General features: G+C 38.7%; 1 protein-coding gene across 2 annotated transcripts in view; it reads right to left on the bottom strand.

Annotated features, from left to right (window-relative positions):
- The window catches only part of Dennd4c (DENN domain containing 4C), a 100,613-nt gene that overhangs the window by 45,583 nt on the left and 27,320 nt on the right, over window positions 1-27,710 (bottom strand). For both annotated transcript variants that reach the window (XM_055629605.1, XM_055629595.1), the window contains exons 3-12: window positions 24,812-25,064; window positions 22,460-22,529; window positions 20,401-20,570; window positions 14,555-14,793; window positions 12,268-12,334; window positions 11,246-11,304; window positions 9,696-9,840; window positions 5,599-5,774; window positions 2,908-3,008; window positions 1,674-1,892 (exon numbers count right to left, since the gene is read on the bottom strand). In XM_055629605.1, the coding sequence (XP_055485580.1) occupies window positions 1,674-1,892; window positions 2,908-3,008; window positions 5,599-5,774; window positions 9,696-9,840; window positions 11,246-11,304; window positions 12,268-12,334; window positions 14,555-14,793; window positions 20,401-20,570; window positions 22,460-22,529; window positions 24,812-25,064 (1,499 nt within the window). The remainder of the gene's footprint in view (window positions 1-1,673; window positions 1,893-2,907; window positions 3,009-5,598; window positions 5,775-9,695; window positions 9,841-11,245; window positions 11,305-12,267; window positions 12,335-14,554; window positions 14,794-20,400; window positions 20,571-22,459; window positions 22,530-24,811; window positions 25,065-27,710) is intronic.

Below are 27,710 nucleotides of genomic sequence, written 5' to 3' on the forward strand. Positions count from 1 at the left end.
CTATCAGTAACCTGAATACAATATTAATTTGATTTTCAATTTAACCTTTTAACATTTAATTTGGGGGGAAGGGATACAAATAAACTGTTTTGAGTTGGACTGTATTACTTCCCTTAAAAAAAAAATCTCATAAGCTAATGTCCTAACACCTATTACTTCAAATATGACACTATTTGGAAACAAAGTCTTTAAAATCAATTAGAAGTCATTGGATGGGCCCTGCTCTGATAGAATTTGTGTCCTGTGGAAGAAATTTAAACCCAAAGTGGTGAAAAACAGCAAACTGCAGACCAAGAAGAAAGGCCTCAAAAGAAACCTTCACCTCAGTCTAGCTACCAAACTGTCAAAACATAAACTAGCCTCTGGCACTTTCCTACTGCAGCTCAGAAAGCTGCTCTGCAGGACTGCGGTGGCTCAGAGGTTTCTTCCATTTCATCACCAACGGTGGTACTAGCTACTACCAAAAATACTTTTATTAGTTGCTTTCCACAGATTCTTATGCAATCTGCACAATAACACTCTCATGGAGAAAGGAGAGCTTTATTAAGTCTTTTTTTTTTTTTTTTTAAGATTTATGTATTAATTACGCATAGTCTTCTGCCTGCATGTATGCCTGCAGGCCAAAAGAAAGCACCAGATCTCATTTTAGATGGCTGTGAGCCACCATGTGGTTGCTGAGACTTGAACTCAGGACCTCTAGAAAAACAGCTAGTTCTCTTAACCTCTGAGCCATCTCTCCAGCCCCTTTATTAAGTCTTTATAAAGAAATTCTAACTCAGATGTGACTTTTTGTTTGTTTAGTTTTTTGAAACAGCTCAGATGTGACTTTTAATTCTTATGGGTTACTACAAAACATTCTTTTTTATAATGAAGTCTTCCAAAATTACCCATTTGAATGAATGCTCCAGCTGGGCACAGTGCCACATGCCTTTAATCCCAGCACTAGGGAGGCAGAGACAGGTGGATCTCTGAGTTCAAGGCCAGATTGGTCTACAGAGTGAGTTCCAGGACAGCCAGGGCTATACAGAGAAACCCTGCCTCAAAAAAGAAACAAAAGGAAGGAAGGAAGGAAGGAAAAAAGGTAGGTAAGCAAGCAAGCTTCCTTTTTTGTGAGTTCTTAAAACATCAGAATCTTTGTGCAAAATCCCTTTCCTTGAATAGATGTTCTATCTTCATAACATAAAGATGCCTCCTATTCAATATCGCACAGAGACATCCCTAAAAACTAGTCAGACTCAGCTCAGTATCAGAAGACTAAATATGTAACTGGTCAGTCCTCCTGAAAGCATGAATTCTAAAAGCAAAGGAAAAATACAGGTCTTAGGAGTTTTTTTTTTTTGAAAAAGCAAATGCCAAGTAAAACTCCAGAACCAACTTTTTATATGAATACTCATGTAGGTAGAAGGTCAAACAACTACAGCAGCCCCAATAACAATCAAAATGCAATCACCGAAAAAATGTACGTTTCCTCCAGGAACAAAGTTACAGTTTTTCAAAATTAATAAAATGGTTTTGGTCTGTAAAATAACTGTTGAGAGGTCTTTTACAGAATCAGAAATTTTTTATATTTGAACATGAATTTCTGTGGTAATGGAAAACGCATCTAAGTAGCAACACCAAATAGAAATACCTTTGACTTTACTGAGGGTGACTATGATCCCACTGACACTCACCCTGTCGATCAAACAGTGAATCCACAGCTGTGGCTTTATTTGAAGGAGCTTCCGTTATCGGTCTGAGATATGACCTATACCCTTTTAAAATAGATGCCATAAATCGCAAAAATGTCTCTTGAATTTCCATCTCAAGTTGTGTCATCTTTTTTTGCCAAGAGAAATCTGCTTCAATTGGAGTCATCTCAATTGCTAAATTTTCCTGAGTTTTTCGGTGAACTGACAAAGGAAGTAAAAATAAAAAGGCATTAATATAATTTAATTAAATATATAATAAATATATATATTAATATAGTTAAATATTTATATAATGATTGAACGATAAGAAAATAGTCGAAATAAGACCCACAACTATTTTTTTCTCTTTCTTTTCCCTTTCTTTTCTTTCTTTCCTTCCTTCCTTTCTTTTTTGAGGCAGTCTTGCTATATTCTAGCCATGTAACTCAGGCTGGCTTCATGTTCAATATCTTGCTATCTCAGCATCCCCTAAGTACTGGGGTTACTGAGCTACATAGCAGGTTGGAATCAGCCCTAGGATAAACATAAGATCGAATCTCAAAAATCCTAAACAAACAAACAGTCAGGTGAGGTGAGGCTTATAGCTTGTAGCAGAGTGCTTACCTAGCCCCGGGTCCAATTCCTGGCACTACACACACTGGACATGTACCCCACATATGCAACCCTAACATCTGGGAGGTGGAGACAAAACGCTCAGGAGTTTGAAGTCACCTTTAGCTCATAGGACAGAGGGTGGCGTGAAGGGCAAGGCACAAAGACTATGCTTTAAAAATTTAATTAGCCATTCATTGTTTGTTATGTAAAAACTCATTAAGCAGAACAAAACATGTTTAAATAAACAATTACCTTATTTTAATTACTTTATCTTACTCTCCCATTTACAACACTTTTGTAGGAAAGAGGCAGAAACAAGAAGTCACAAGTTTCAGGCCAATTGAAGCTATATAGCAAAAACACTGTCTCAAAAAACACAAAATGGGGCTAGAGAAATGGGTCAGTGGTTAAGAATGTATGCTGTTCTTACATAAGACCAACCACCCATACTGGGCAGCTTATACCTTCTGGGCTCCACGGGTACGTACAGAAACATCCACATGGCCCCCTCAACACACACATACACATTGTTAGAAATAAAATGCTAAAAAGAAAGGGAGACAGACCAAGACACAATTCCTATTTGGGTTTGTGGCTGACGCCCCACCTCCTCCTCACTCACCGGAGCAGAGCTGAGGATACAGTCTCCTCAGGGTGCCGAGCAGGCTCTTGCATGGCTTTTTGGGAAGTTGCTTCCAGTTTATGTTCTTTTTTTCATCAGCTCTATCAAATCAGAGTTAAGAAAATGTAGTATTTATAACTGGTTTGTACTTATGTCAAAGTTAAAAGAAAAAGGACTTTTTTTCGTGTGCTGAAGACTGATACACGTCGGGGGACGGTGCCTTAAGGTGCTTCTCTTTTCTTTTCAATTGACTTACTCAGTGTGGTGCCTCCATCTAAGCTCCAACAGCCTGCACCATCGCAGCAAATAGTACGACACTGACTTGTTCAAAAGTTATGTTTAAACATTGGAATATTTTACGGTTAAATTAACTGACTTGAGACACTAGCCTATTGGCAGAACTCTAAAATACTATATGCCCAAACCAAGAACTGGATGGAATTTAGCAAAGAATTAAATTACACATTGTTCATTGCATTCCTCACAGAGGTGTTAGAGAAAAATCAAATATAACATTATTTAACATAATCTATGACCATAAAAGCATTAAAAAAAAAATCTAAAGACACTGATATAGACTAAATAAAAGTTAAATTTTTCAAAATTTTATAATCAAAAAATATAAAATACAACAGAGACAACTGCTTTGAAAAATGCTTTTTTACAGGTCAGCATGTATGTACCAGACCTTCTTTAAATCTTATAGCTTAGTCTTAAATCTTCAACAACTGGAAACCTAGAGAAACCCCAGAGCCTCATCTGACCTAAGGATTAATTAACAGAGCCTTGGATTTTTACAGGCCTTCGTTTTGGTCACAATCAACTAGGAGGATAGAATGAAGACAAAACTAAGATTCGGTAATGTTGGCTTAGCTTAGATCCCAACTGGGAAGAAGGGATTCCTCCCTTCAGGTACTACAGTCCAACCAAGTATTACCAGCATGAGCCAAGAAACAACAAGCAGAGATTAACTCCAAATACCCCCTGACTGGTGATGCTGCCAGCACGGAAGCGAATACAGCGTCCTCCCTGGAAAGGTAACTGACTAAAAGGGCTGTAAGCATCTGAGAACAATGGCACATATCTGTGACTTAGGAAGCAAAAGCAAAAGGACCACCTCAAGTTTAAGGACAGTCTGGTCTATAACAAGTTCAGGGCAGCCAGCAACACAAAGTAAGATCTTATAAATAAATGACAAATCAACTATGAAACTGTCATATGTTAAAATTAATAGCATGTCACATTTAACTCTGATCAAGCAATCTCACTTGATGTAATTACATAGTATCTATTTTAGTGCTACCTTTTAAATCCCCAAATAAACAGTGACAATCCCATTTGGATTATCATCAGTTTATAATCTGGCTTTAACATTTACTATCTATCCAACTTTGAAAAATAATCAGTTTGAAAGTCTATTACTCAAATTTCTTCTCTCCAAAAGCTCAAAGATAATGTTCCTAATGTACAGGAATTGCCATACATTCACATCCAATATTACGTCTAATCCAAGAGAGACCATCAACTATAAAACTCTTATTTTCACAGCCATAAAAGAAAGGATGTTGGACTTAGTGTAGGTACACAACTGTAACTCCAGCACTTGGGAAAGGATCAGTTCAACATCATCCCTGGCTACCAGGCCAGCTCAAGTTCAAGGCCAGCCTGGGATATATAAGACTTTCGAAACAACAAATTCCAAAGCTACCTATCAGGCTGAGTGGTAGAGATCAGGCCTAACTTTCCAGACCCTGGGTTCAAGTCCCAGAATAGAGAGAAAAGAAATGTAGGAAATGAGGGAGGGAGAAAAGTTTGACTGAATTTATAAAGTGATTCATTACTTCCAAGTTGTCTATAAATCCAGATATAAATAATGAGCCACTATAGCTACAGTTTCAAAATAGAACAGACATATCCACTTCAGTATTATTTTAATTTTAAATGTTTGTGGGGTTATTTAAGGCAACATCTCACTCTGTAGCTAAGGCTGACCTGGATCTCCCTATGTAGGCCAGGATTGTCTCCAATTCATAGTGACTTTCCTGCTTTAACCTCACAAGTACTGGGTTTATAAACATAAACCACCACGCTTAGCTTTAGTACCATTTCCTAAGCAAGTGTTTTCTTCCTTCCATGCAACTATTCTTTCAGTTCACATACATGTATCTTCCCAAACAATTGCACTGTAGTGACCATAAGGGCTTGGAGAGAGGTCTCATGTAGTGTAGGCCAACTCCAAACTCATATGTAGTAGAAGGTCCATGAATTTCTGCTCCTTCTGCCTCTGACCTGCGAGACAGAACTTACAGGCACATGCTACTACAGCTTCCATTCAGTACTGGGGCTGGAACCCGGGGCTTCAAGTGCTAAGCAAGCCCTCTACCAACTGAGCTACATCCCCAGACCCCTTTTTTCTTTCCTATTTTTTTTCCTTCTGCTTTTGATTTTTTTTTGAGACAGGGTTTCTTCTCTGAGTAGTCCTGGCTGTCCTGGAACTCACTCCGTAGACCAGGCTGGTCCTCATCCCAAGTGCTGGGATTAAAGGTGTGAGCACCACCACCAGCTCCTCCAATCTCTTTACCTACACATTTACTGCCAGTCCATCCAACTTATTTCTAGATGTTCCTAAATGGCTCTAATTTTACATGATGAAAAGTACCCATGGGAGACAATAGAAGATGAATCACTTACACATATAACATGTTCGTATCCAGGTCAATGCAAACGACATCAGGTGGAGGGTCATGAAGATCAAAGTACCTTGAGTCCACACCAACTATGAACGGTAAAGGGGCACTAAGCACTCCAGCCAGTGAGAGAGGGCAGAGGGGGATATACGGGCACTGCCACTGAAACGGAAAGATCATCTAGGGGGAAAGGTTTTAAAAATTAACCAAATTCAGATTTGCAATGACAATTATACAATTAACTATTACTGAAAGGGACCATTGAAAGCAATGCAATTTTTTTTTTTTTACTTTAAATTTAATTCCAAAATTAAGTGACTACAAATACTACTGGATTAAAAATTTCAAGAATAATAATGATCATACCACATTAAAAATGCTAACAGCTCTTTGCAAGTTCATTCTTCTGATATCTACACAAATCTTATGTTTTATTTCATGGAGAATGAAACTGCCCCAAGAATCATAAAGCAAACTTATGTTTTTATAAACTTGGGCATTTTACCCCACTTATGAACCCTGAGCAAAATCAAACTAGGTGTACAAGAGGGCCAGTGGGAAGAGCAAACGAATGCGGAGCTGGGGTTAGGTATAGTATTTGCTTAGCAGGCTTAGGAACCTTGGGTTCTATCATAAGTACCCTACTAAAAAATAAAATATAGTAATTAAAAATTAAGGAATTGAGCTGGAATCATGGCTCAGAGGTTAAGAGCACTGTCAGCTCTTCCAGAGGTCCTGAGTTCAATTCCCAGCAACCACACAGTCGCTCACAACCATCTGTAAAGAGATCTAGTTCCCTCTTCTGGCAAGCTGGCAGAACACCGTATACATAATAAATAAATCTTAAAAAGGAATTAAGGACTCTCAAGCGTCACTTGCAGATCTCAACAAAACATTTTCTACACTTCAAATAAACCTTTAAAATAATGCAACGTAAGTGAAGCTTGACCTTTTCAAATAGAGCTGATATTAAATATTCTCTAATAATCTCAAACAAATAAACAAAAGCCAGGCATTATTATAAGCCCAGCAATGGGGAGGCAGGTCTCTATGGCTTGCTAGCCATCCAACACAGCCAGTGAGAGAATCTGTCCCCCTCCCCCCCAAAAAAAGAAAAGAAAAGAAAGTGATCACACCAGAGAAGAATGACATCAGAGGTTTGTCTCTAGCCTAAACACACACTCGCGAGCACGCATGCATACATGCATACACACATCCACACAAACACATGAACATGCACAAGCAAACAAGTACACAAAAAAATAAAGTTTCAATTTAAAAATTACCATCTTAATATGTTTTGTTTGTCTGTTTTTGTTTCTGTTTTTAAAAGAAGCTTCTAATAGAGAAAATATCTATATTAGTAAGAGGCTAGAAAGATGGCCTAGTAGTTAAGAGCACTGGCTGCTCTTACAGAGGTCCTGGGTTCAGTTTCTGGAAACGACAATGAGTGGCTCACAACCTTCTGTAACTCCAGCTCCAGGGGACCCGATGCCCTCCTCCGGCCTCCACAAATATGAGCCCATGCATACACAGATGTAAACACATAAAACAAACAAATTAATCTTAAAAAAAAAAAAAAAAAAAAAAACCTAAAACATTCTTTTGGTTCACATACTGTTACTTTCCCAACCAATTGTACTGTAGTGACTACAAAGCCTCATTCAAAAATATGTTTTTATATGTGACGGAGCATTATATAGCACAGGCAGCTTCAAACTCACTATCTAGTAGAGTGACCATGAGCTTCCTCCTGCCTCTGCTACCTGAATGCTCAATGTCAGCTACAACTGTAATCAATGATGACCTTTTGCTCTAAGGTAAAATCATTACTTTGGTTCAGTTTTTACCCTTACCCATCATCACCCACCTCAAAGAAATACGTAAAACACCACCCCTGCTAGGCATTACAGATTATTATTCAAGACTGGGGTTTTCATATTCAAGAATTACATACTTAACAGATACATGAGCATTCATTAGATGCCAAGAACTCTTAGACAATGACACCTCAATATCAATAAAACAGACCCATGCCCTCCTAGCTTCTACTTTTTTCCAGGCTTCACAGCCTTTGTAACAAACTACTTAATTCTACTATTGTAAAGCAAACAAACAAACAAAAAAGACAGTAACAGGTAATGAGTGATTAAGAGGCCTATGTTCCAATAAACTATTATTCATACAACCCCTGGCAGATGGGTACTGGCAGGCCAGACTTACCCAGTCTGTTGACACCTAGTCTGACAGAAAGAGGTAGAAAATAAACAGAAGACATAATAAAGTTTATACTCTATTAGAAAGTAAATAATACTACTGGGGAAAAAAAGACCATGAACATGGTTCAAGTTCAGAGCAGGATGTACTAATACAGGCAATGTCAGCTTCACAACGAAAGAGACAACTACCTGAAACACGAACAAGAGTGTTGCAGAAATACAGCAAGAAAGCAGAATGATTGGTCGTGGCAGCTCCCACCTCCAATCTCAACACAGGATTCTAAGGCAGAAGAACTGCTAAAGTTTAGACCACCTGGTAAGTTCCAGGTCAACTTTGGCTGAGTCTTAAAAAACAAAAACAAAAAACACAGATGGCAGGATGGTTTAGCATTTAAGAGTGAGCACTGCTCTTACAGAGGACCTGAATTTAGTTCCAGGCACCATTTTCTAATGACTCACAACTTCCAGCTCCAGGGAATCCAATGTCCTTTTCTGGTCTCCACAGGTACCTGCACTCATGTATCCAGACACCCAGACACCCAGAAAAACACACACACACACACACACACACACACACACACACAGAAATAAATAGTAAAATAAAATAAACAAGGGCTAGAGAGATCACTTAGCAGTTAAAAACCACTTGCTGCACAATCATGAGAACTGGAGTTCAGATCCTAGCACCACACAACAAGCCTGGTATTTCATGAATGCATGAAAATACACACACATACACACACAGAGCTATTCACACAGCAACAAAATATTCAGTATAATTTAACTTCTAAGCGCAGTAACAAAGCATTACAGTGTTTTAAATAGAACTTGACTTTGTGATTTACCCAAGATCTAAGCATTTTTATTTTATCCTATTCACAACAAAGTCATATGTATAACTGGAGACAATAGTTAAAAATTAAAATGAGAACTTAATCATGTGATAAATTTAAAATAAAATCAACTAGAGTTTCTTTGGTGTTTTGTTCTGCTTTATTGTTTGTTTGTTTTGTTGTGTTTTGTTTTTTGGGACAGGGTCTCTCCGTGTAGCTCTGTAGACCAGGCTGGCCTTCAACTCAGAAACCTGGCTGCCTCCGCCTCTCCAGTGCCGGGGTTAAAGGCGGGCGCCACTTCTACTTCCGGCTGTGTATTTTATTTCTGAGGCAGGATATGCATATCTTTCTGCCCCAGCCGCCCAAGTGCTGTGATATTGTGTAGCAACTTCTTCAAATTGAAAGAACCCTCCGTGAGAAAGCAGACTCAGGACAGTAAACTAACAGGTCTAGGAACCTGACTCCAATTCCTAAACCCCTGTCCTAGGTCACAGGAGCAGTAAACAACTGCACCAACTCCGAGTGCGGAGGGGCCTGACCGAGACGCCTGCGAGGCCTGCAGAGACCGCCAGGGTCCAGCTCCCACGAGCCATCACTTAGGCCACGGGGGCATGACCATGACGCAGCTACATCTGAGCTGTCCCTACTCCTCTGAGTAATTTCTCATCTATGCTCTTGGGAGTAAGCCCAAAAAACTAACTGGTGTTCTAATTTGGATTTAGGTAGATCTCTTACTTTATCTCTCCTTGATCTCCTATTAGGATGAAAAGACCTTTGTTTGTGTGTCTCCAGGAAATGTGGGACTACAGGTAAATACCACCAGGCTTCACTTACAAGTTTTACTGGTATTTTCTCTCTGGAGAACACTGAAATATGAAAAATCAGAAACTGACTTTTTTTCACACAAACAAAAATACTTTTGTTTTTGCCATACATCCAAATTACATTCCTAGTAAACTAATTATGCTGGAATTTGAAAAGCTGTTTTCTTTGAAGAGCACAAATCCTCTAGTAGTAACTCTGTTCTAAAAGTTCAAGTCTACACTTACCGCTACAACAGCTTCGGCTACCCCAGTCAGGACAGCTGGCCTAAGAGAATGCAGCAGAATTTTACTCTCAAGTAAAACCAGCAGCAGCAGGGTCGCACAGTTCTCAGGACCCAGATTCATCAGCAAGGTACTGAAGTTGGCTCCACTAGAGAACAGAAAAAGAAAACGTTGTGAACTACTTTGCTAAAACTTATTGAGATCTACTTATCTACTTACTAAACAGGTTAAGAATCTAATGTTAATTTCTGTTCATAACTTAGCAATGAGAAATAGAATAGTTATTTAATGAGATAGTATATAGTGTGATTCAAATGTACATTAGTAAGAAAGATTTTTCTGAAACCCAAACATTTGAGTCAATGGAACAGAGGTAGGTTATGACGGGACTAGGAGACAGCATATGTAAAAGCTCTGAAGCAGAAAAAAGCTAATGTCATAATCCAAGAATTACAAAATAAGGGAGCACGTGAAAATAACAAGAGATTAGGCTAATGAGAAGACTCAATTATACTGATATTCATAAGAGAATGCATCGGCTGCACACAGGTAAAGAACTGAAGGTCTTAGAGTAAAAGGATCAATTAGGAGGCTACTAATGAAATAATCCTGACAATATCCTGGATTAGTGATGCAGAAGAAAAGAAGCAAAGAGGTATTAGGAGATTAGCATCAGCTCACTGTGAACATTTACTTAAAACTGAGTATGGGAAGGAGGGATGAGAGGAAAGTACTTCTGCATTGGATATTATAATTATGGATTGTGTAGAATGTTTATACATGTACCTGTGTGCACACAGTATGTGAGCATGCACGCGGCGCTCAGAAGAGAGCCTCAGGTGTTGCTCCTGGGCACCGTCCAGCTTTTGTTTGCAAGAGTCTATCCTTGGCCTAAAACTTAACCAAGTGACTACCTGGCTGGCCAGGGACATGGGCATTGTCATGTCACCACTGAAGAATCTTCTGTATCAATTTGTGTAAACACTGCTCCCCAATTATCTCTGGTTAATAAATACACTATGTAAAAATAGAAAGATAGACAGATAGACAGACAGGCAGGCAGGCAGACTTATGAGCCAATGACTGGGCAGATGAGAGAATAGGCAGGACTTTTGTTTCCAGTCCGGGGTCTCAGGTAGAGAGAAAAGGGAAGAAGGAAGGACAAATCACCATGAGAATGAAGAGTTCACCATGAGGACAGAGTTACAGCAAAAGGCCAAGGCAAGACTGAGATGGCTAATAAAGACATGTGGTTGAAAGGTAGCCAGACTAGCAAAATGGGTTAGAATAGCTAAGTATCTGCCCAGTTATAGAGCTTAAAGCTTGTTGAAAAACAGATCTCTGAGTCATTTGGGTGTTACAGCAAGTGTTAGAAAAGGCCTCAACTAATACATAATTCAACAAAATACAGCATTTTAAATACTACCAAACAGGATGAGGGTATGGCTTATAAGGCCCAACAGACATAAGGTCCTGGGTTCTAGCCATAAAAAAAAAAAAAAAAACAAGAAACAAACAAAAAAAAAACAAGCAAACAAGCAAAGTATCATTACCTTAATGGTAAAGGAGTAGAAACTGGTTGTGATAATATCAATGCATCGTGGACTGACAGCTTAAACAACAAATGAAAAGAAAAATTAGTCAAACCAACTTTACAGACTCAATATTTAGATCAAGGGCAAAACAGAAAATTGTTTAATAAGCAGAAACGTAGGTATATAATTTTAAGCACAGCACAATGAGATGTAAATAATAGCTGTAATTACTCAGACACTTTCTTATTAGTTCTTCTTAAATTGTTGACTGAGTTTTGACCCAGTTAATAGGTTAAATGCAATTACTTAAAAATTTGGAATAATTTTTTGTAAGAACCTCAAATTTGTTCACTCAAGAGACTGGTTAAGCATGGTAGTTGTCTCATACAAATTAATACTTGCTAAACTAAAATACATTCAAGACCAACAGTGTCTAACTGCTATAAAGTGTAGATAACATCTCAGAAGAAATATTAAATAGACTAGTGCTACTCAGTGTCAGTTTGCAAACTGTTATGATTCAGGAAGAGACAGTAAATAAATATTTAGCAACTTTCCTAACAGCCTGTCTCATTCCTATAGCCAAGCAGTCAGTCTGTGGAATTCTGTCTGTACTGATTCCAAACAGTGTCATGAACTGTGCACCTACCTAGGCCTGTCACTAAACCTGTCACTACCTAGGCCTGAAAAAGAAGCAAGTTCTTTAGCACAGTCTGGAAGCGCTGTTATAAAATGTTTTAATTTAAATTTTAAATACTCAGCATTTAAATGTTCAAATACTAAATATTATTAGTTATTATTCTCTGAAACTAAGAACATGACCATAACATAATTCTGATTTTTACATTAAATATAGCTATCTGTGCAAAGGCCAAGCATGAGCCAATGAAAAAAACACCATGAATCATAAGCTATATTTTCCCCCAGTTCTATTCACCTGGGGTCTAAAAACCGATTGGAAATGAACGTTCAATAAAGCTACTAAATAATGAAATAGTTAGAACTTCAAGCATACATACTGCTTCATCTCAAATCATTACCTGTACGAGTATTCTTGGTCTTTGTGGTGAAGGAAAAGGGATGTTTTGCATAAAATGTGAAATGTGCCTAGAAAAGATTGTGAAGTGAACACCGTAGTTACTTTTCTTAAATGTGTCTTAGAGTTTAGCAAACCTTTCATTCCACTATATACCATCCTAATAGAAAAACCATTTCTTTAAAACTGAGCTAAAGAACAAACTTTTGCCAACCATAGTGGTAGATTCTTGTAATTCTGGTACTTAAACAGTTGAAGCAGGAAGACAACTTCAAGTTGAAAACTAGCCTGAGCTACATAGTGAGTTCTAGGCCAGCCTGAACTACACAGTGAGACCTTGTCTAATAAAACAAAACAAAAACTACTACTTTCTATCAGGAAAACAATAACATAAAAATAGCTCTCATAAAATGAAGAAGCTAATTTGGGGACTTGAGAGAATACTCAACAGCTAAGAAAGGCTACACCCTTGAAGAAAGCTGAGTTCTGTTCATAGCCATGTGCTGGCTTACAACCACCGTAACTCTAGCTATGGGGGATCCATGCCCTCTTCTGGGTCCATGGGCAACCACATACATGTGATACACACATGTATGCACATACACACTCACAAATAAAAATATTTTTTAAAAGCTATTTTGCCAGGCAGTAGTGTCATATGCCTTTAATCCCAGCACTCAGGAGGCAGAGGCAGGCAGATCTCCAAGGTTAAGGCCAGCCTGGTGAATTCCAGGACAATCAGGGCCATATAGAGAAACCCTGTCTTAAAACACACACACACACACACAAATTTTTTTTTTTGCCCTGCTGATCAGTGTCAATATAAGGAAGTATAAATAATAAAAAATTTAAGCCTAGATTTACTACTTGAACCACCTAAATGCTATTTCTTTACTTACAATGCTTTTCTCTCCAGAGTTTTATCCTCTTGGGAGAGATAGAATTTACTTTAACAAAAGAACAAATGATCATATTACTGATCTAAATCTACTGTACAAACCACAGAATCTCAATTGTCCACAAGCTTCTAACTTATTACCAATATTAAATTTTACCTCAATTTAATTAATCTGACAACCAAAAGTTAAATATAAAACTATAAATTACTAACTTGCATTCTGAGAATAAAGTGGAAACCATTATTTTATACCAAAATTTGAGATTATGATGATTTTACACAAAGTTCTTAACCTTCTTGCTTTGTTATTAAAGTCTATCATACAAAATAATAAACAAAAGCCTTGTCCCATTAGAAGTCAAAATGGTTATAAATGACAGTTTGGCCCAGAGAGATGGCTTCGTGGGTAGAGGTGTCTACTGCCAAGCCTGACACCCTGAGTTTGATCCCCCAGAGCCCACAGAGTGGAAGAGAGAATTAGTGCTCAAGTTATCCTCTGACCTCTACCTGTGTGCCTTGGTGGTATAGTCACATGTCTGTACACATACATAAAATGCACACATGCAGTTTTTATTTTTTCATTCATTTCACTCACCTATTTTATGAGTATGAATGTTTTGTTCATATATACATCTGTACACAACATGTGGTCAGAAGAGGGTGTTGGATATTCTGGAACTAAGGTTACACGTAGCTCTGAGCTGTCATGAGGGTGCTGGAAATCCTAACCCAAGTCTTCTGCAAGAACAAGTGCTTTTACCTACTGAGCCATCCCTCCAGCCTCAATAATAAATGACCCCTACGTACCTATAAAGTCCCTGAACACAGAAACTAAGAGGCTCAGGAGTCTGCAGCCAATCTGGGCAGGGCAGCCCTGTCTGGAAACACACACACACACACACGTACATATATACACAAAGACTTCATGGCTCCACATTTATTTTCCTTCCTTACAAAACATTTCCACGACAAAAAAGAATTATGAAGCATTCTGCCTTGTGCTAAAAACAAAGTCACACACTTAATATCAGTTACTTTACCTTTCTAACGTCCCTATTAGAGATGAACATTTAGTATACCTAGATCCTATACTGGCCACTGACACAAAGCCCACCTGTACACTCATTGTCTTTATTTTTGAAGAATAAATAGGAAGAACACACACATCCATGCAAGTTAATTCCTCTCCTGAATTCTCAAAACAATCATAAGACCATCTTTACCAAGAAGCCAGTTTCTAGTTCAGAATCAATAATTCAGGCGAAAAGAAAAAACGTTAAAATAGGGTGACTATGATTCTCCTTCTCTTTCAATTCTGCTAAGTTACATAAGCAACGAAATGAGCATTACATATCTTATTTCCACAGACATGACTCCTCATCATTATACATACTTTTCAATGGGAAGAGGATGTGGTCCAGACACAGAAACTTTGTAGATAAACATAAGAAATTTCTTAAAAGCTTCAAAAAAGGGCCAGTGTGAAAGCAAACAAATGCACTTGTTTGAATTGATAGGTTTGGAGATCACTTTTCTCTCCACAGGGGTCAACAGGCCCAGCTGTGTAAGTTGTTTCTCTGTTAGAAGTTCTCGAGAGTAAGGTTCATAAAACTGGATAGCAGCTCCATATACCTACAGTCAAAGAATTGTTGCAAGATTTGAGACTGTATTTGAAAATTCATCTTTTACTACACATTTCCACTTTTTATATTTCATGCTGGAGATTAAACATCAAAACCCAAGCATCTTAGGCAAACAGTCTACCAGATCTACATGGCCAATTCTCTTTTTCTCTTTAAACAAATATTTTCTTGGACTACTACCAAACAGATAAATGAAATAAAATATCTCACCCCAAACTCAACCAGATTTTGAAACAAATCCATCTAGATTTCCCATATGTTGTGATTAAATATTTTAAGCATCTATCTTCTATAAAGTGAGAGACAGACAGACAGAGAGAGATGAAAAGAAGAGAAAAAAAAAAGAAAGAAAGAAAGAAAAAGAAAAGCCAGGCAGTGGTAACCAGGCACATGCCTCTAACCCCAGCACTTACAATGTAGAGGCAGGCACATCTCTGAGTTTGAGACCAGCTTGGTCTACAGAATGAGTTCCAGGACAGCCAAAGCTAAACAGGTTTTGAGAAACCCTGTCCACCCCCCCCCAACACACACACACACACACACACACACACACACACACACACACACGAAAAAAAAGAAGAAGAAGAAAAGAAGAAAGAGCAACCTTTTATGCAGGGGGCAGCTTAGCATTTAAACCTTGCAAACCTGACAACCTGAGTCTCAACTGCCAGATTCATAACAGGAGAGAACTGACTCCTGAAAGACGTTTTCTGACCTCTGTAAGCATGTGCAGTACACGTGTTCCTACATTCACACATGCATTTTAAAAATGGGGAACAACTCATCTTTTTCTGACTTGTCACTTTTAACCACTCAGCGTATTTTTTACAAAACACCTAAAGAAAGTACTCTAATGACCTCACTCAACTTGTACTTGCTTGCATGCCAAATTTTAGAACATGGAATAAAATTGACCATTTTTTGTATGTATATACATACATGTGAAGGTACACGTGCCAAGGCCCATATACCAGCCCCCACCTTCCATCTCGACACAGGGTCGCTGTTGTTTGCCACAATATATGCCCAGCTAACTGGGCTAACAAGCCTGGGATTCTCCTGTCCTGCCTCCCATCTTGCCACTGGAACACTGGGGTTAATGATATGTGCCATGATATCTGACTTCACATGGACTCTAGAGAGTCAAACTTAGGTCCTCATACCTGCATGACAAGTACTTTAAGCACTGAGCAATCTCCTATGTCCTCATGATTTTCTTTTTTCTCTTGAGATACAGTATATAACCCTGGCTGGTCTGAAACTCCCTATGTAGATCAAGCTGTCCTTTAACTCACAGAGATTCACCTGTTTCTACCACTCGAGTATTTAAAGGCATGTGCCATCCACCTCTGGACATATTAACTACTGTTCAGAATACAACTTAGTGCCATTAATCTTCACAATCATATGTAACCATTACTGCTCTCCCCTTTCAAAACCTTTTTTCAATCACTAAAGAGAAGTTCTGTACCCCTCCAACAAGAACTTCCCATTTCTCCCACCCCTAATCTAAGTTACTGGTAGTTTGTATTTTACTTTCTGTCTCAATGAAATTCCCTACTCTAGAGTTACCCACTATAGTTAGAATCAGTGCTTACTCTTTTTGTGTCTTTTACTAAGCATGATTTCAAAGTTCATCCATGTCACAGCATGTATTTGAATTTTATCTTTTTTTAAGGTGAGTAATAGTCTATAGTATATACACACAAAATCCTGCTTTCCTTTCACTCTTCAGTGGACACTTGGGCTATCTGATAATACTGTAAGAATACTGGCATCAGAGTCCTTTCTGAGTCTCTGGGTACAGTCCTCAGAATGGAACTACTTCAAGAAATTAATTGTTTTCCTTTTTAAGGAGCTGCCAGTCTGCTGTCCACAGAAGCAAGATTCAAGGGTTCTACTTTCTCTATATCCTCAGCAATACTGCCTTTCTGATTTTTGCTGTTACAACAGCCATCCTAATAGATGTGAAATGCTACTTTATACTAACTCTGCTTCTCCAAACTACATGAAGTGGAGTACTTCTTACAAGCTTACTGGCCATTTATGTATCTTTGGAGAAATGTCTATTTTAAGTCTGTGTGGTGCTTTGAATAAGAATGGCCCTATAGGCTTACAGATTTGCATGTTTAGTCATCAGGAAGTAGTACTACCTGAGAAAAGTTAGGAGGTGTGGCCTTTTTGGAGAAAGTATGTCACTAGCAGTAACACACTTTGAAGTTTCAATAGCCCAAACTAGGCTCAGTGTCACTCTCTCTTCCTACATCCTATGCATCAGGATGCAGAACTCGCAGCTACTTCTCCAGCACCAGGCCTGCCTGCATGCTGCATGCTTTCCACTATGATGACAATGGGCAACCTCTGAAACTGTATGCCAGCCCCAGTGAAATCCTTTCTCTTATGAGAGCTGCTTTGGTCAAGGTGTCTTTTTAGAGCAACACAACAGTGACTAACTCTCTGATGACTAATCTTGGTTATCAACTTGACATAACTGAGAAAAGGTTTGAAACCCCAATTAAAGAACTACCTCTACCACACTGGCCTGTTTTGGAGGAAGAGACAGTAAACCATTTTCCTCCATGGTTTCTCCCGCTTCAGTTTCTGCCCTAATTCCCTCAATGATAGCCTATGACTTGGAAGTCTAAGACAAAATAAACCCCTCCCCACGTTACTTCTGGTCATGGTGTTTATCATAGCAACAGAAAACAAATTAAAACAAAGTCCTTTGGTCCATTTTTCAACTGGGATAGTCAAGACTTTGTTGTTAGTATATTTATATACTTCGGGTATTAACACTTATGAGCTAGGGGTATAAACAGTGCATTTTGCTTACCATGCAAAGGTCCCCAAGTTCAATCCCCATCAGAAAAAAAAACTTTTTACTTGTTTGTTTTTGCTTTTCAAGACAGGTTTCTCTGTGCAGCTCTGGCTGTTCTGGAACTCAATCTGTAGACCAGGCTGACCTTGAACTCAGACATCTACCTGCCTCTGCCTCCTGAGTGTTAGGATCAAAGGTGTGTGCCACCACTGCCCAGCTCAAAATAAAAACCTTTTAAGATACATATTTTTTGCAAACATTTTCTCCCTTCTTTTCAGTTGTGGTTTCTTTATCTCTCAACTTGTTGGGATTTTGTTGTTGTTTTGTTTTGAGAAAGCCTCATGTAGCCCTGGCTGGCTTCAAACTTAAGAGGTTAGTTTTCCAAATGCTATGACCAGAGGTGTGTACCACTCATACGTTCCTTGATGGATGAAAGTTTTTCATTTTGGTAAAATCTAATTTAGTCATTTCTCTTCTCTTTTGAACTTTTGGTGTCATATTAGCAAATTCAATGTCATGCATGAAGACTTTTCTCAATGGTTTCTTGTAAAATATTTCTTTGCAATTTTATTATTAGAGAGAGGGACTATGAATGTGTGTGCGCGCACAATGCATGGTGATCAGAAGAGCAATCTGTGGAGCCAGTTCTCGCTTTCTAACTGTATGTGGCCCAGGGGTCAAAGTCAAGTTCTCAGGCTTGTAAGGCAGGTGCCTTGACTTGCTGAGCTGTCTGGCTATTCCTCTAAGAGATTTACACATTTCAGTCCTTACTCTGAGTTTAGTGTGTAGTTGGTGGCTTATGCAGTAATGGTAACACAGCCCAAGCTTGTGGACAGCAAGCTCTGGATACTGAAGCACAACTGATTTTTAAATGGTCAGTCACACCTAAACTCTTTATTTCCCTTTTCTCTCTATTTGTCTGAAGGTATGGGTCCCTGCGTGGCCTGAATTATCTGGTATTCCTCAGCCTCCAAGTGAAGCACCTATGGCAGGCTAAAAGCCTCCTTCTATGTCAGGCAACTACTTCATCTCAATCCACTATAACAATTTTAAATCAAGATTACCAATAATGACCTAGCTTAATTCTTTTTTTTCTCTATATAACAAAAGTAGAGCTGACAGTACTATCTTCAAGATCTTTATTTCTTTGGTATGCTTGAGAGTAAACCCTTTTCTTTATTCTGCTAACTTCTTTCCCACACTAGAGTCAATTCTGCTCATCGTTTAAATACTGCCATTTCTCAAGTTTCTCATCTAATTCTGTTGGAAAATGTTCATTCTTTAATGGTTTGAGCTCTAACCATCTCACTGACAGAACACTAATCTTTATTTTTATTTGACCTTGTCCCATAACTCAGTTCCTATTTCCAGATGATTTGGCAGCATCTCTACCTGGACAGACATCATAAGCCATACTATCAAAAGTGAATAAATGCCTGGAGGATGGTCAGTGAGTTAAAGCACTTGCCACATAAGCGTGAGGAACTGAGCTCAGATCCCCAGTACCCAAGCAAGTGCTAGGCACTAAAAATGTAGTCTTCCGTCTCTGCTAGTCTACTCTTTTGGAATCCATTTATTGAACCTTCTAACTCTGTATTATATGTTTGTGTTTTTTTGTTTGTTTGCTTGTTTAAAGAGAGGGTCTCACTGTGTAGAACTGGCCAGCATGAAATTGCTATGCAGACCAGATTGGCCTCAAACTCCGAGATCTGCCAGCCTCCCAAGTGCTAGAATTAAAGGTATGTACCACCATGCCCAGACATCTCTGCTATATTTTTGAATTTCATGTTTTACCCTTTTCTGTGCTACATTTTAGAAAACCTACCTTCCTCCCTCATTAACTACTCCTTTTGGGTATTGATGTTACAGATGCCATTTATTGAGGGCTGGCATGGTAGAACATGCCTGTAATTTAACACAAGAGGCTTAGGCAAGAATATTCATGTAAATGAAGTGAGCTTGGGCTACACAGTGAGACACTGTCTCAAAACACCAAATCAGAGTCACTGAATTTTAATTGTGTTAATTTTTAAAATTTTAATTTTAAAGCTCATATTTCTAATTTCTAGTCATCTGTTTTTTTCTGTCTGTTCATTTTTTGTTTGTTTTGAGAAAGATCTCTCTATGTAGCTCTGCCTAGTCTGGAAAACACTAGGTAGACTGGCCTGCCTTGAACTCACAGATCTCTCTATGCTTGTTTCTCTGCCTCCTAACTGCTGGGACAAACGGCATGTGCCACCAGATAAATCACATATTTAATTCATAATGGCTTTTATATTTTCATTCAGTCATTTGAATGCCTTGACGCTCTCATCCAGTTGTTATACATGATCCTGATTCTTCCCACAGTACTTAGGTCTTTAAACTATTACCGTAACCTCATTTTGAGACCTGTGTTTGGGGGAAGGAGGTGTCACTCTCAAAACACTTTGATACCTAAGATTCAGGGATAACAACATATTATATAATTGCAGTTTCCATGTTGACTTTTTAAAAATTTTATAAACTTTATTATTTTAAAAACTTGCAAATAAATAAAAAAACAACACATACTAAAGCTAACCCTACCCAACGTCTGCCAATTCTAACTGTACAGAAGCTCTCTCAGTTGTACAGACTCTGGTCTCATGACTTTTGATTTCTTACATTGGGAGTTATAGTATAAATGTAAATGTCTTTTATCCGAATAATCCTAACATTCAAATAAAAATATACTAACCATTTTACAACAAGAAAATATGAGCAAAGCAGGTTTAATCAACAAGGCACAAAATATACCTTTTCAGCTGAAGAACCTGTCAGGACAAATGTTGAGAAAACAGGAAGTGGATATTTGGTTTGAGGATCCCAGCATTCAATAGTGGCTCCCATAGGAAGGCAGAAGAGAGGCACAGATTCTGAGAGCGGGAAAGACTCATAGTCTTCTTCTGGATATCGAAAAATCAACCCTTTCAGAGAAAAGATAACATTTCTTTAAAAAAAAAATCACTTTTACATAAGTTATTCATGATACATACTGAACACATTTTAGTATCAAATTTCTTGCAAATACTTGTGTTAAATTTTAAAATTAATTTTCTGCTATAACAGAAATTAAGATAAGCCAATCTATCCTTTATATGCTATTCTGGAACTCACAGTTACAAAATGAAAATATTATTAAGAACACTAATATTGTCGGATAACCAGGACTCTGTTACATGAAGAAACCCTGTCTCCAAACTGTCCCCCCAAAACAGAAAGAAAAGAATACTAATAAAGGCTGAATTCAGCCAATTTGATCACCAATCAATGTTTTTTTAACCTAAATATGTCAACACCTTGTGAAGAAAGGAAAATTTACTAATTATGTCAGTCTTTGAAAAAAAAAAGTCCAGAGAAGGGATAGATACTATTTTTAAAATGCAAGGCTGCCTTTAATCCCAACACTTGAGAGGCACAAGCAGGTGGATCTCTGAGTTTGAGGCCAGCCTGGTCTACAGAGCGAGTCCTAGGGCAGCCAGGACTACACAGAAAATCCCATCACAAAAATCAGAAACAAAACAAAAGCAAAAAAACAAAGCAAGGCAAGAGAAGTGATCCCAGCCCTTACAGAAGTGTTGAAAAAGCACTGTAAAAGGCATTCAGCATAAGCCCAAGATGAAGTGCAGTGTGTGAGATCCAGGAAGGAGGAGCAGGGAGCAGCACTGGGAACACTAACAGAGTCTCTTTAGAACAGGGAGCTGCACACCATCAATTAGCCTCCAACATCACCAATACACAGCCCACTTCCAAGGTAAAACCTTGAAATAAGTAAGATTTTAGTCAAGGTCAGTCTTCAAAATTCTATTCTAAAATATGTCTCATAATAAGTATCTAAAATTCAGATTCTACATACTTTGCAACCTTCCTGTAAATGCTTTAGCACTGACCTTGATACCGTCTCCCTTTCAAAAGAAAAAAAAAAAAAGGCTTCAAGATATCATTTATTACAGAAACAATATAGCAATATCGTATTTTAGAATGACTCTGAATTTCCTATTAGTTGTTGCTTTTGGTTTCATACAAAGTAAATGGTTTAATTCATTAGTATGAAAGGTTTTCTGAGGACAATTGAGAATTTTCAGATATTTATTTGCCTAATTCCCTGAAATAAAATTTCATCTCAAAAACACATAAGCAGAAAGTACTTGTCATTGCTTCTTTCCTCAAAGAAGCATTCTAGTAACTGCTGTTTACAACTGGAGCATACCTGTATTTTCAGATTTATCCCACCATAGCAGTGAGACGAGGAAGTCACATTTAAATCTTTACAGCCCTTGACACTTTAGTGTGCAGTTACAATGTGGCGATAGATTTCCCAAAAACTTCATGGCAGAAAGTTTCTCAGGCCCTCCTCTCCTCCATATAGCTGACTCTTTGCAACAAGAAAGAAAGGAAGCACCTTTCATAGCAAGTAACGTGGTTTCAAATCAGACACACAAAGATAAGAGAAGGAAATATAAGAAGTAAAGATGCAGTTTGATACTTTTATGAGTGCCCAAATACAAAGATCAGAGAGAAGCAATTTCTATGGAATTATTAAATCTATTAGTATAGATCAAAAGCTTGGACGTTTACGGCTTATATGCTTCCTTGGACAAAAGTGTAAATTTAACAACATACAGAGGGTGGTATTAGTAAAACTTACAGCATATATTTAAGAACACTTCAGCCTTTACAATTCTAAAATTACAGACAATTAACAAATAAATCAACTTTATAAAGCACATAGGGGCACATATTTCATCTCTTTTAGCCAGCCCAATGTTAGCATCCACCAGTATGTCCAACAGGAACAGATCTTCAATTCACTTACCAGCCTTATATGCTATTGCATTTGAAGCAGGCACAGACTTCTTGTAACACAGAAACACATTGGAACCCCACTGTAAAAGATAAATTGAGTTTTCAAACAATAAACAAAGGTGAAAAGGCGGAACTGATGATTCTGAATGTCATCTAGAGATTTTCATTCTTTATCCAGACAAGTCATTCAAGTGGTAGCCAGGAGTGGTAACATCTGCCTATAATTCAGTGCAAAAGCAGAGGGTAGTGAATCTGAGGCTACCCTGGGTTACAAAGACCTTGTCTTTAAAAACAAACAAAAAGTGCTGGGGCCAAGCAAAAGAGGTGCATGCCTTTAGTCCCAGCACATAGGAGGCAGAGGCATAGATCTCTGTTGAGTATGAGGCCAATCTGGTCTACAAAGAGCTCCAGGACAATCAGGGTGACACAAAAAAGACCCTGCCTCAGAGGGGGGGGGAAAAAAAGCTGGGAGTCTTAGTTAATAGTACCTTCCCAGTATGTGTAAAACCCTGAGTTGGATCCCCAGTGCCACATAAAACTGGGCTTGGTGGTGCATACCTGTTATCTTGGCACTGGGGTGTGGAGAAGAGGCCAGGGGTTCAAAGTCTTCCTTACCTACATAGCAATTTCCAGACAAGCCTGGGACAGGATACATGAGACCCTATCTCAGCAACAACCATAATAAATATTCTTAAATTAAAACCTATGTTTATAAGGGTAGGAATGTAGCTCCATGGTAGTGTTTAATTCCAGCACCCAAAAGAAAATCAAAACACTGTTTATTAAACAAGCTATATGGAATAAAGTAAAAATATGGTTGACAATCTTAAATGAAGAGAAATAAGTTGGTTTGGTTTTTTTTGTTGTTGTTTTTGGTTTGGTTTGGTTTTGGGTTGTGTCGGGTTTTTTTCTTAAAGACAGTCTCAAAAAGTTGAGCGTTGATGAGACCAGTGGGCTGATGACTCAAGGGGTGCTGGTGCTCACTGTCAAGGCTGACAATCTGAGTTCACTGTTCTGGATCTACATGTTGGAAAGAGACTCAACTCCCCAAAGCCAACTTCTGTCTTCACATATGAATATGTAACTGGCCACACACACACACACACACACACACGACAATGTAATTTTAAAAGCTTAGAGTCTGTAATCGTTCAGCGATTACTAGTGCTTGAAAGAAGGCACACAGAGAGGAATAGACACTAGAGCCCAATGTAGGAAAGACTGGGCTCCCTGGGAGATTATGGGCTAATCACCTCTACTAATAGTTATGCATGTATGCATATCTTCATGATACATCTGACCCAATGATGAGCGTTAGTCTTAGCTACTATAAATTAAATGTATATGTCCAAGTCCCTTCTTCACAACTCTGTGAGCTTATTTAAGGTGGGTCTTACTCTGTAGCCCAGATCAGCCTGGGAACACCCTATTCCACTAAGGTTGGCTTTGAACTCCTGACTCTCTTCTCAGATTATACCTGAGTACAGAGATTATAATCTTGTCTGAGTTTGACTAGCCCTGTCAAAAGGTAAGCATGTAAAGCCACAATATTTAAAATAAACGAATATAAAGAGAGTTCCCACCCAATCTATCTGCAACTGTCCTTAAAGCTAAACCAAAAGTTGGGCTGGAGAGATGGCTCGGTGGTTAAGTGTACTGTCTGCTCTTCCAGAGGTCCTGAGTTTAATTCCCAGCAACCACACAGTGACTCACAACCATCTATAACACGATCTGATGCCCTCTTCTGGCACCCAGGTGTACATGCAGATAAAGCACTCATATACATAAAAACAAACAAATAAATATTAAAAAAAAACAAGTTAATAAATCTCTATATTGATAGACAATATTAAGATAAACACAGACATACACAAAATCCCAAGCTTAAATTACATTTTTCCTGTGTGTTATGAGAATACTAAGAATCATGATTTATGTACATTAGAAAGGTATGGATAGGGTTGGAATGATGGCTCAGAGGTTAAGAACACTAGCTGTTCTTCCAAAGGTCCTGAGTTCAATTCCCAGCAACTACATGGTGGCTTCCAAACATCTATAGTGAGATCTGGTGCCCTCTTCTGGTATGCAGTCAGAACACTGTATAAATAATAAATAATAAATAAATGTTTAAAAAAGAAAAAAGAAAGACATGGATAGTACTCCATGATAAAGGAGCTGGTCTAGCATGCACAAGGCCCTGGCTTGATCCCCAGCTCTACAAGTCTTTTTAAATTAAAAAGGGGGGGAGGATAAAAATATAAACTAGAATTGCAAAATATGAAGATAAACTATCTACCCAATATTAAATCTTTTTGGCTTATTTCTAAACAAAAGTTTGAAGAGGAAGCAACTCTGTTCTTACCATGCCACAGTTTAAATTTTTATCGACTTTGCAGAAAGTATGAGGAGGGGCTTCTCCTTTACTGGTTATAATGACACAGATATCAGTTACAGCCAAGGAACTCTGGGAACGGACTGGAGGAGCCCTTCGATAGGTGATGAAGATTCTTTGAGAAGTCCCAGAAGTATTGTTGACATTGGCACAGCGACCATAGGGCGTGGCTTGGATCACTTCACATCCTGAAATAAGCCTTTCTTTCCCTTCATAAAGTACTCTGCATGACAGGGAGGAAAGGAGAGAAAGGAATTTAGGATTAATGCTGTTTTATTCTTGAAATAAGCAAACAAAACTTTACTCATTCCTGCTGCTCTCCAAACTTTAACCAGAAACCAAAACTAAAATTACTTTAGAAATTATAAATCTCTGGATTATTTTTTAAAAGCTAAAACATGATTTAAGAAGCAAAAGCTAGATTGAGCAATTCAACTTTTTATGACAAGAACCGTAAGAAACAGGAATACTACAGATATCCTAAGGCCAGGCTTTAAAAATTCTATGGAGCATTCAGATGGTTTCAGAAAAACATCCTTCCCAATTTCCTAACTTTTATCTTTAAAATTCCTTAAACCAGGCATGATGGCACTCGCCTTTAATCCCAGCATTCAGGGAGGCAGAAGCAGGTGGAGTGCTTTGAGTTCAAGGCTAGCCTGAACTACAAAGTGAGTCCATAACAGCCAAGGCTATACACAGAGAACCCCTGTCCCAAAAAAACCCCAAAATAAATAAATAGTTAGATGATGGATGGATGGATGAATAAACAACAATAAAAAAATAAAATCCTTAGACCAAATAAGTCCCACTTAGTAGGGAGGCAGAGGCAGGAGGAACTCAGTTAGTTCAAGGTCAGCCTGGTCTATATAGCAAGTCCCAGGCTAGACAGGGAAAGAATGCAAACAACAACAAACCCATCCATTCAACAAAGGATAGTAACAAGTTATATGAGCCAAGTGTATCCCAATTGAGGCACAAAACTAACAGAAGTCCAAGGCCTGCCCTGGATACATGGGGAACTCGAGTTCAGCCTGACCTACAAAGTGAAATCCTGTCTCAAAAACCCAAACACTGACTTGAGAAGTGGCTCAGTGGGTAAGGGCACTTACTGTCAAGTCCCACCTCAGCTCTGATCTCTGAGAACCACATGGCAGAAACAGAGAAACAATTCTTGTAGGCTGAACTCCATGTGTACACACACACACACACACACACACACACACTTTTTTAAATGTAATTTTTAAAAGAGTAGACAAAATGTAAAAAAATCTGTAAGCCACATAAGATGACACTTTTTAAATGGACACACAATAGGAAATGGTAGCACACATTTGTAGTTCTGGCATTTATGGGGCTGAGGCCACTTGGGTACATAATTAACTGTTTCAGGAAAATAAAGGGGGCCAGGTGTGGTGGTACACACCTTTAATCCCAGCAATAAAAGGACAGAGGCAAGTAGATCTCTACATATGAGCCCCCGGCCAGTCAGAGCTGTACAGTGAGAGCCTGTCTTAAAAAAGTAAGTAAGTGGGGCTGGAAAGATGGCTCAGTGGCTACAAGCACTGCTGCTCTTCCAGGAGACCCAGACTGGATTCCCAGCATCCCCATGCTGGATCACTGTAATTCATCTGTAATTCTAGTTCTGGGGGATCTGATGTCTTCTTCTGGCCTCCAAGGGCACCAAGCACATACACGGAGCACATACGTGACACAAAGCACACCCCCACACATTAAATAAATAACAAATATTTTTAAAGATAAAAAATAAATAAGTAAAAATTAAAAAAAAAACACGCAAAAGAACACAAAGCTAGATGAAGGCTATGTGAGAGCCTGGTGACCTCTGCAGTTTCTGTGTAAAGTTTAGAGCATTTTAAACTAAACTGGTTTTTGCCAGGACTTAGTGCAGCTGAGCAGCACTGAAAGCTCAGGAGCAGACGGGCTGGGCAGGTAGGCCTTATCTCCAGAAAACAAGTAAGTACTATTTTTAAAAGATGCTTGGGAAGAAATGTCCCTATTTTTTAAGAGTAGGCAAAGAATATGAACAGACATTCAAAGAAGACATGCAAATGGCCAAAAAGATGGGGAAGCTGTTGAGTATGTCAGATGGCACAAACACAAATCAAAACCATGAGCTATTACTTTACATTTAGGGTGAAAAAAAAATCATCAAAAAGATGAGGTGTGGTGGCACACCTGGAGGAAGGGGCAGGCAGTTCTTTGTGAACTTGAGGCCAGCCTAATCCACATGGTAAGTTCCAGGACCACCAGAAATAGAGAAAGTCTGTCTCAAAAACAAAACAAAAAGATCATCCTGAGTGAAGTAACCCAGAAGCAGAAAGACACATATGGTATGTATTCACGTACAAGTGGATATAGCCAGATAATATAGGCTAAACATACTAAAATCTATAGTCCCAAAGAAGTTGAACAACAAGAAGGACCCTAGGGAAGATGATAGAAGAACAAATATATAGACATCAGAAGTAGGAGAAGACAAGTAACAGGACAGGAACCTTCCACAGAGGATGTCTGAAAAGACTCTACCCCCCAGGGTATTGAAGGAGACAGTGAGACTCCTAGCCAAACTCTGGGCAGAGTGCTGGAAACATTATGGAAGAAGAGGGAGATAGAAAGACCTAGAGGTGACAGGAACTCCACAAGGAGAACAAAGGAGCCAAAAAACCTGGGCCCAGGGGTCCTGCAGAGACTGATACTCCAACCAATGACCTTGCATGGAGAGGACCTAGACCCCCTGTACAGAGGAAGCCCATAGGCTGCTCAGTTTCCAAGTGGGTTCCCTAGTAAAGGGTACAAAGGCTGTCTCTGACATGCCAGTGGCCAGCTCTTTGATCACTTCTCCCTGGCG

Source organism: Psammomys obesus, unplaced genomic scaffold (genome assembly GCF_907164565.1).
Source record: "Psammomys obesus unplaced genomic scaffold, mPsaObe1.curated_primary_1811, whole genome shotgun sequence".
NCBI classification, from domain to species: domain Eukaryota; kingdom Metazoa; phylum Chordata; class Mammalia; order Rodentia; family Muridae; genus Psammomys; species Psammomys obesus.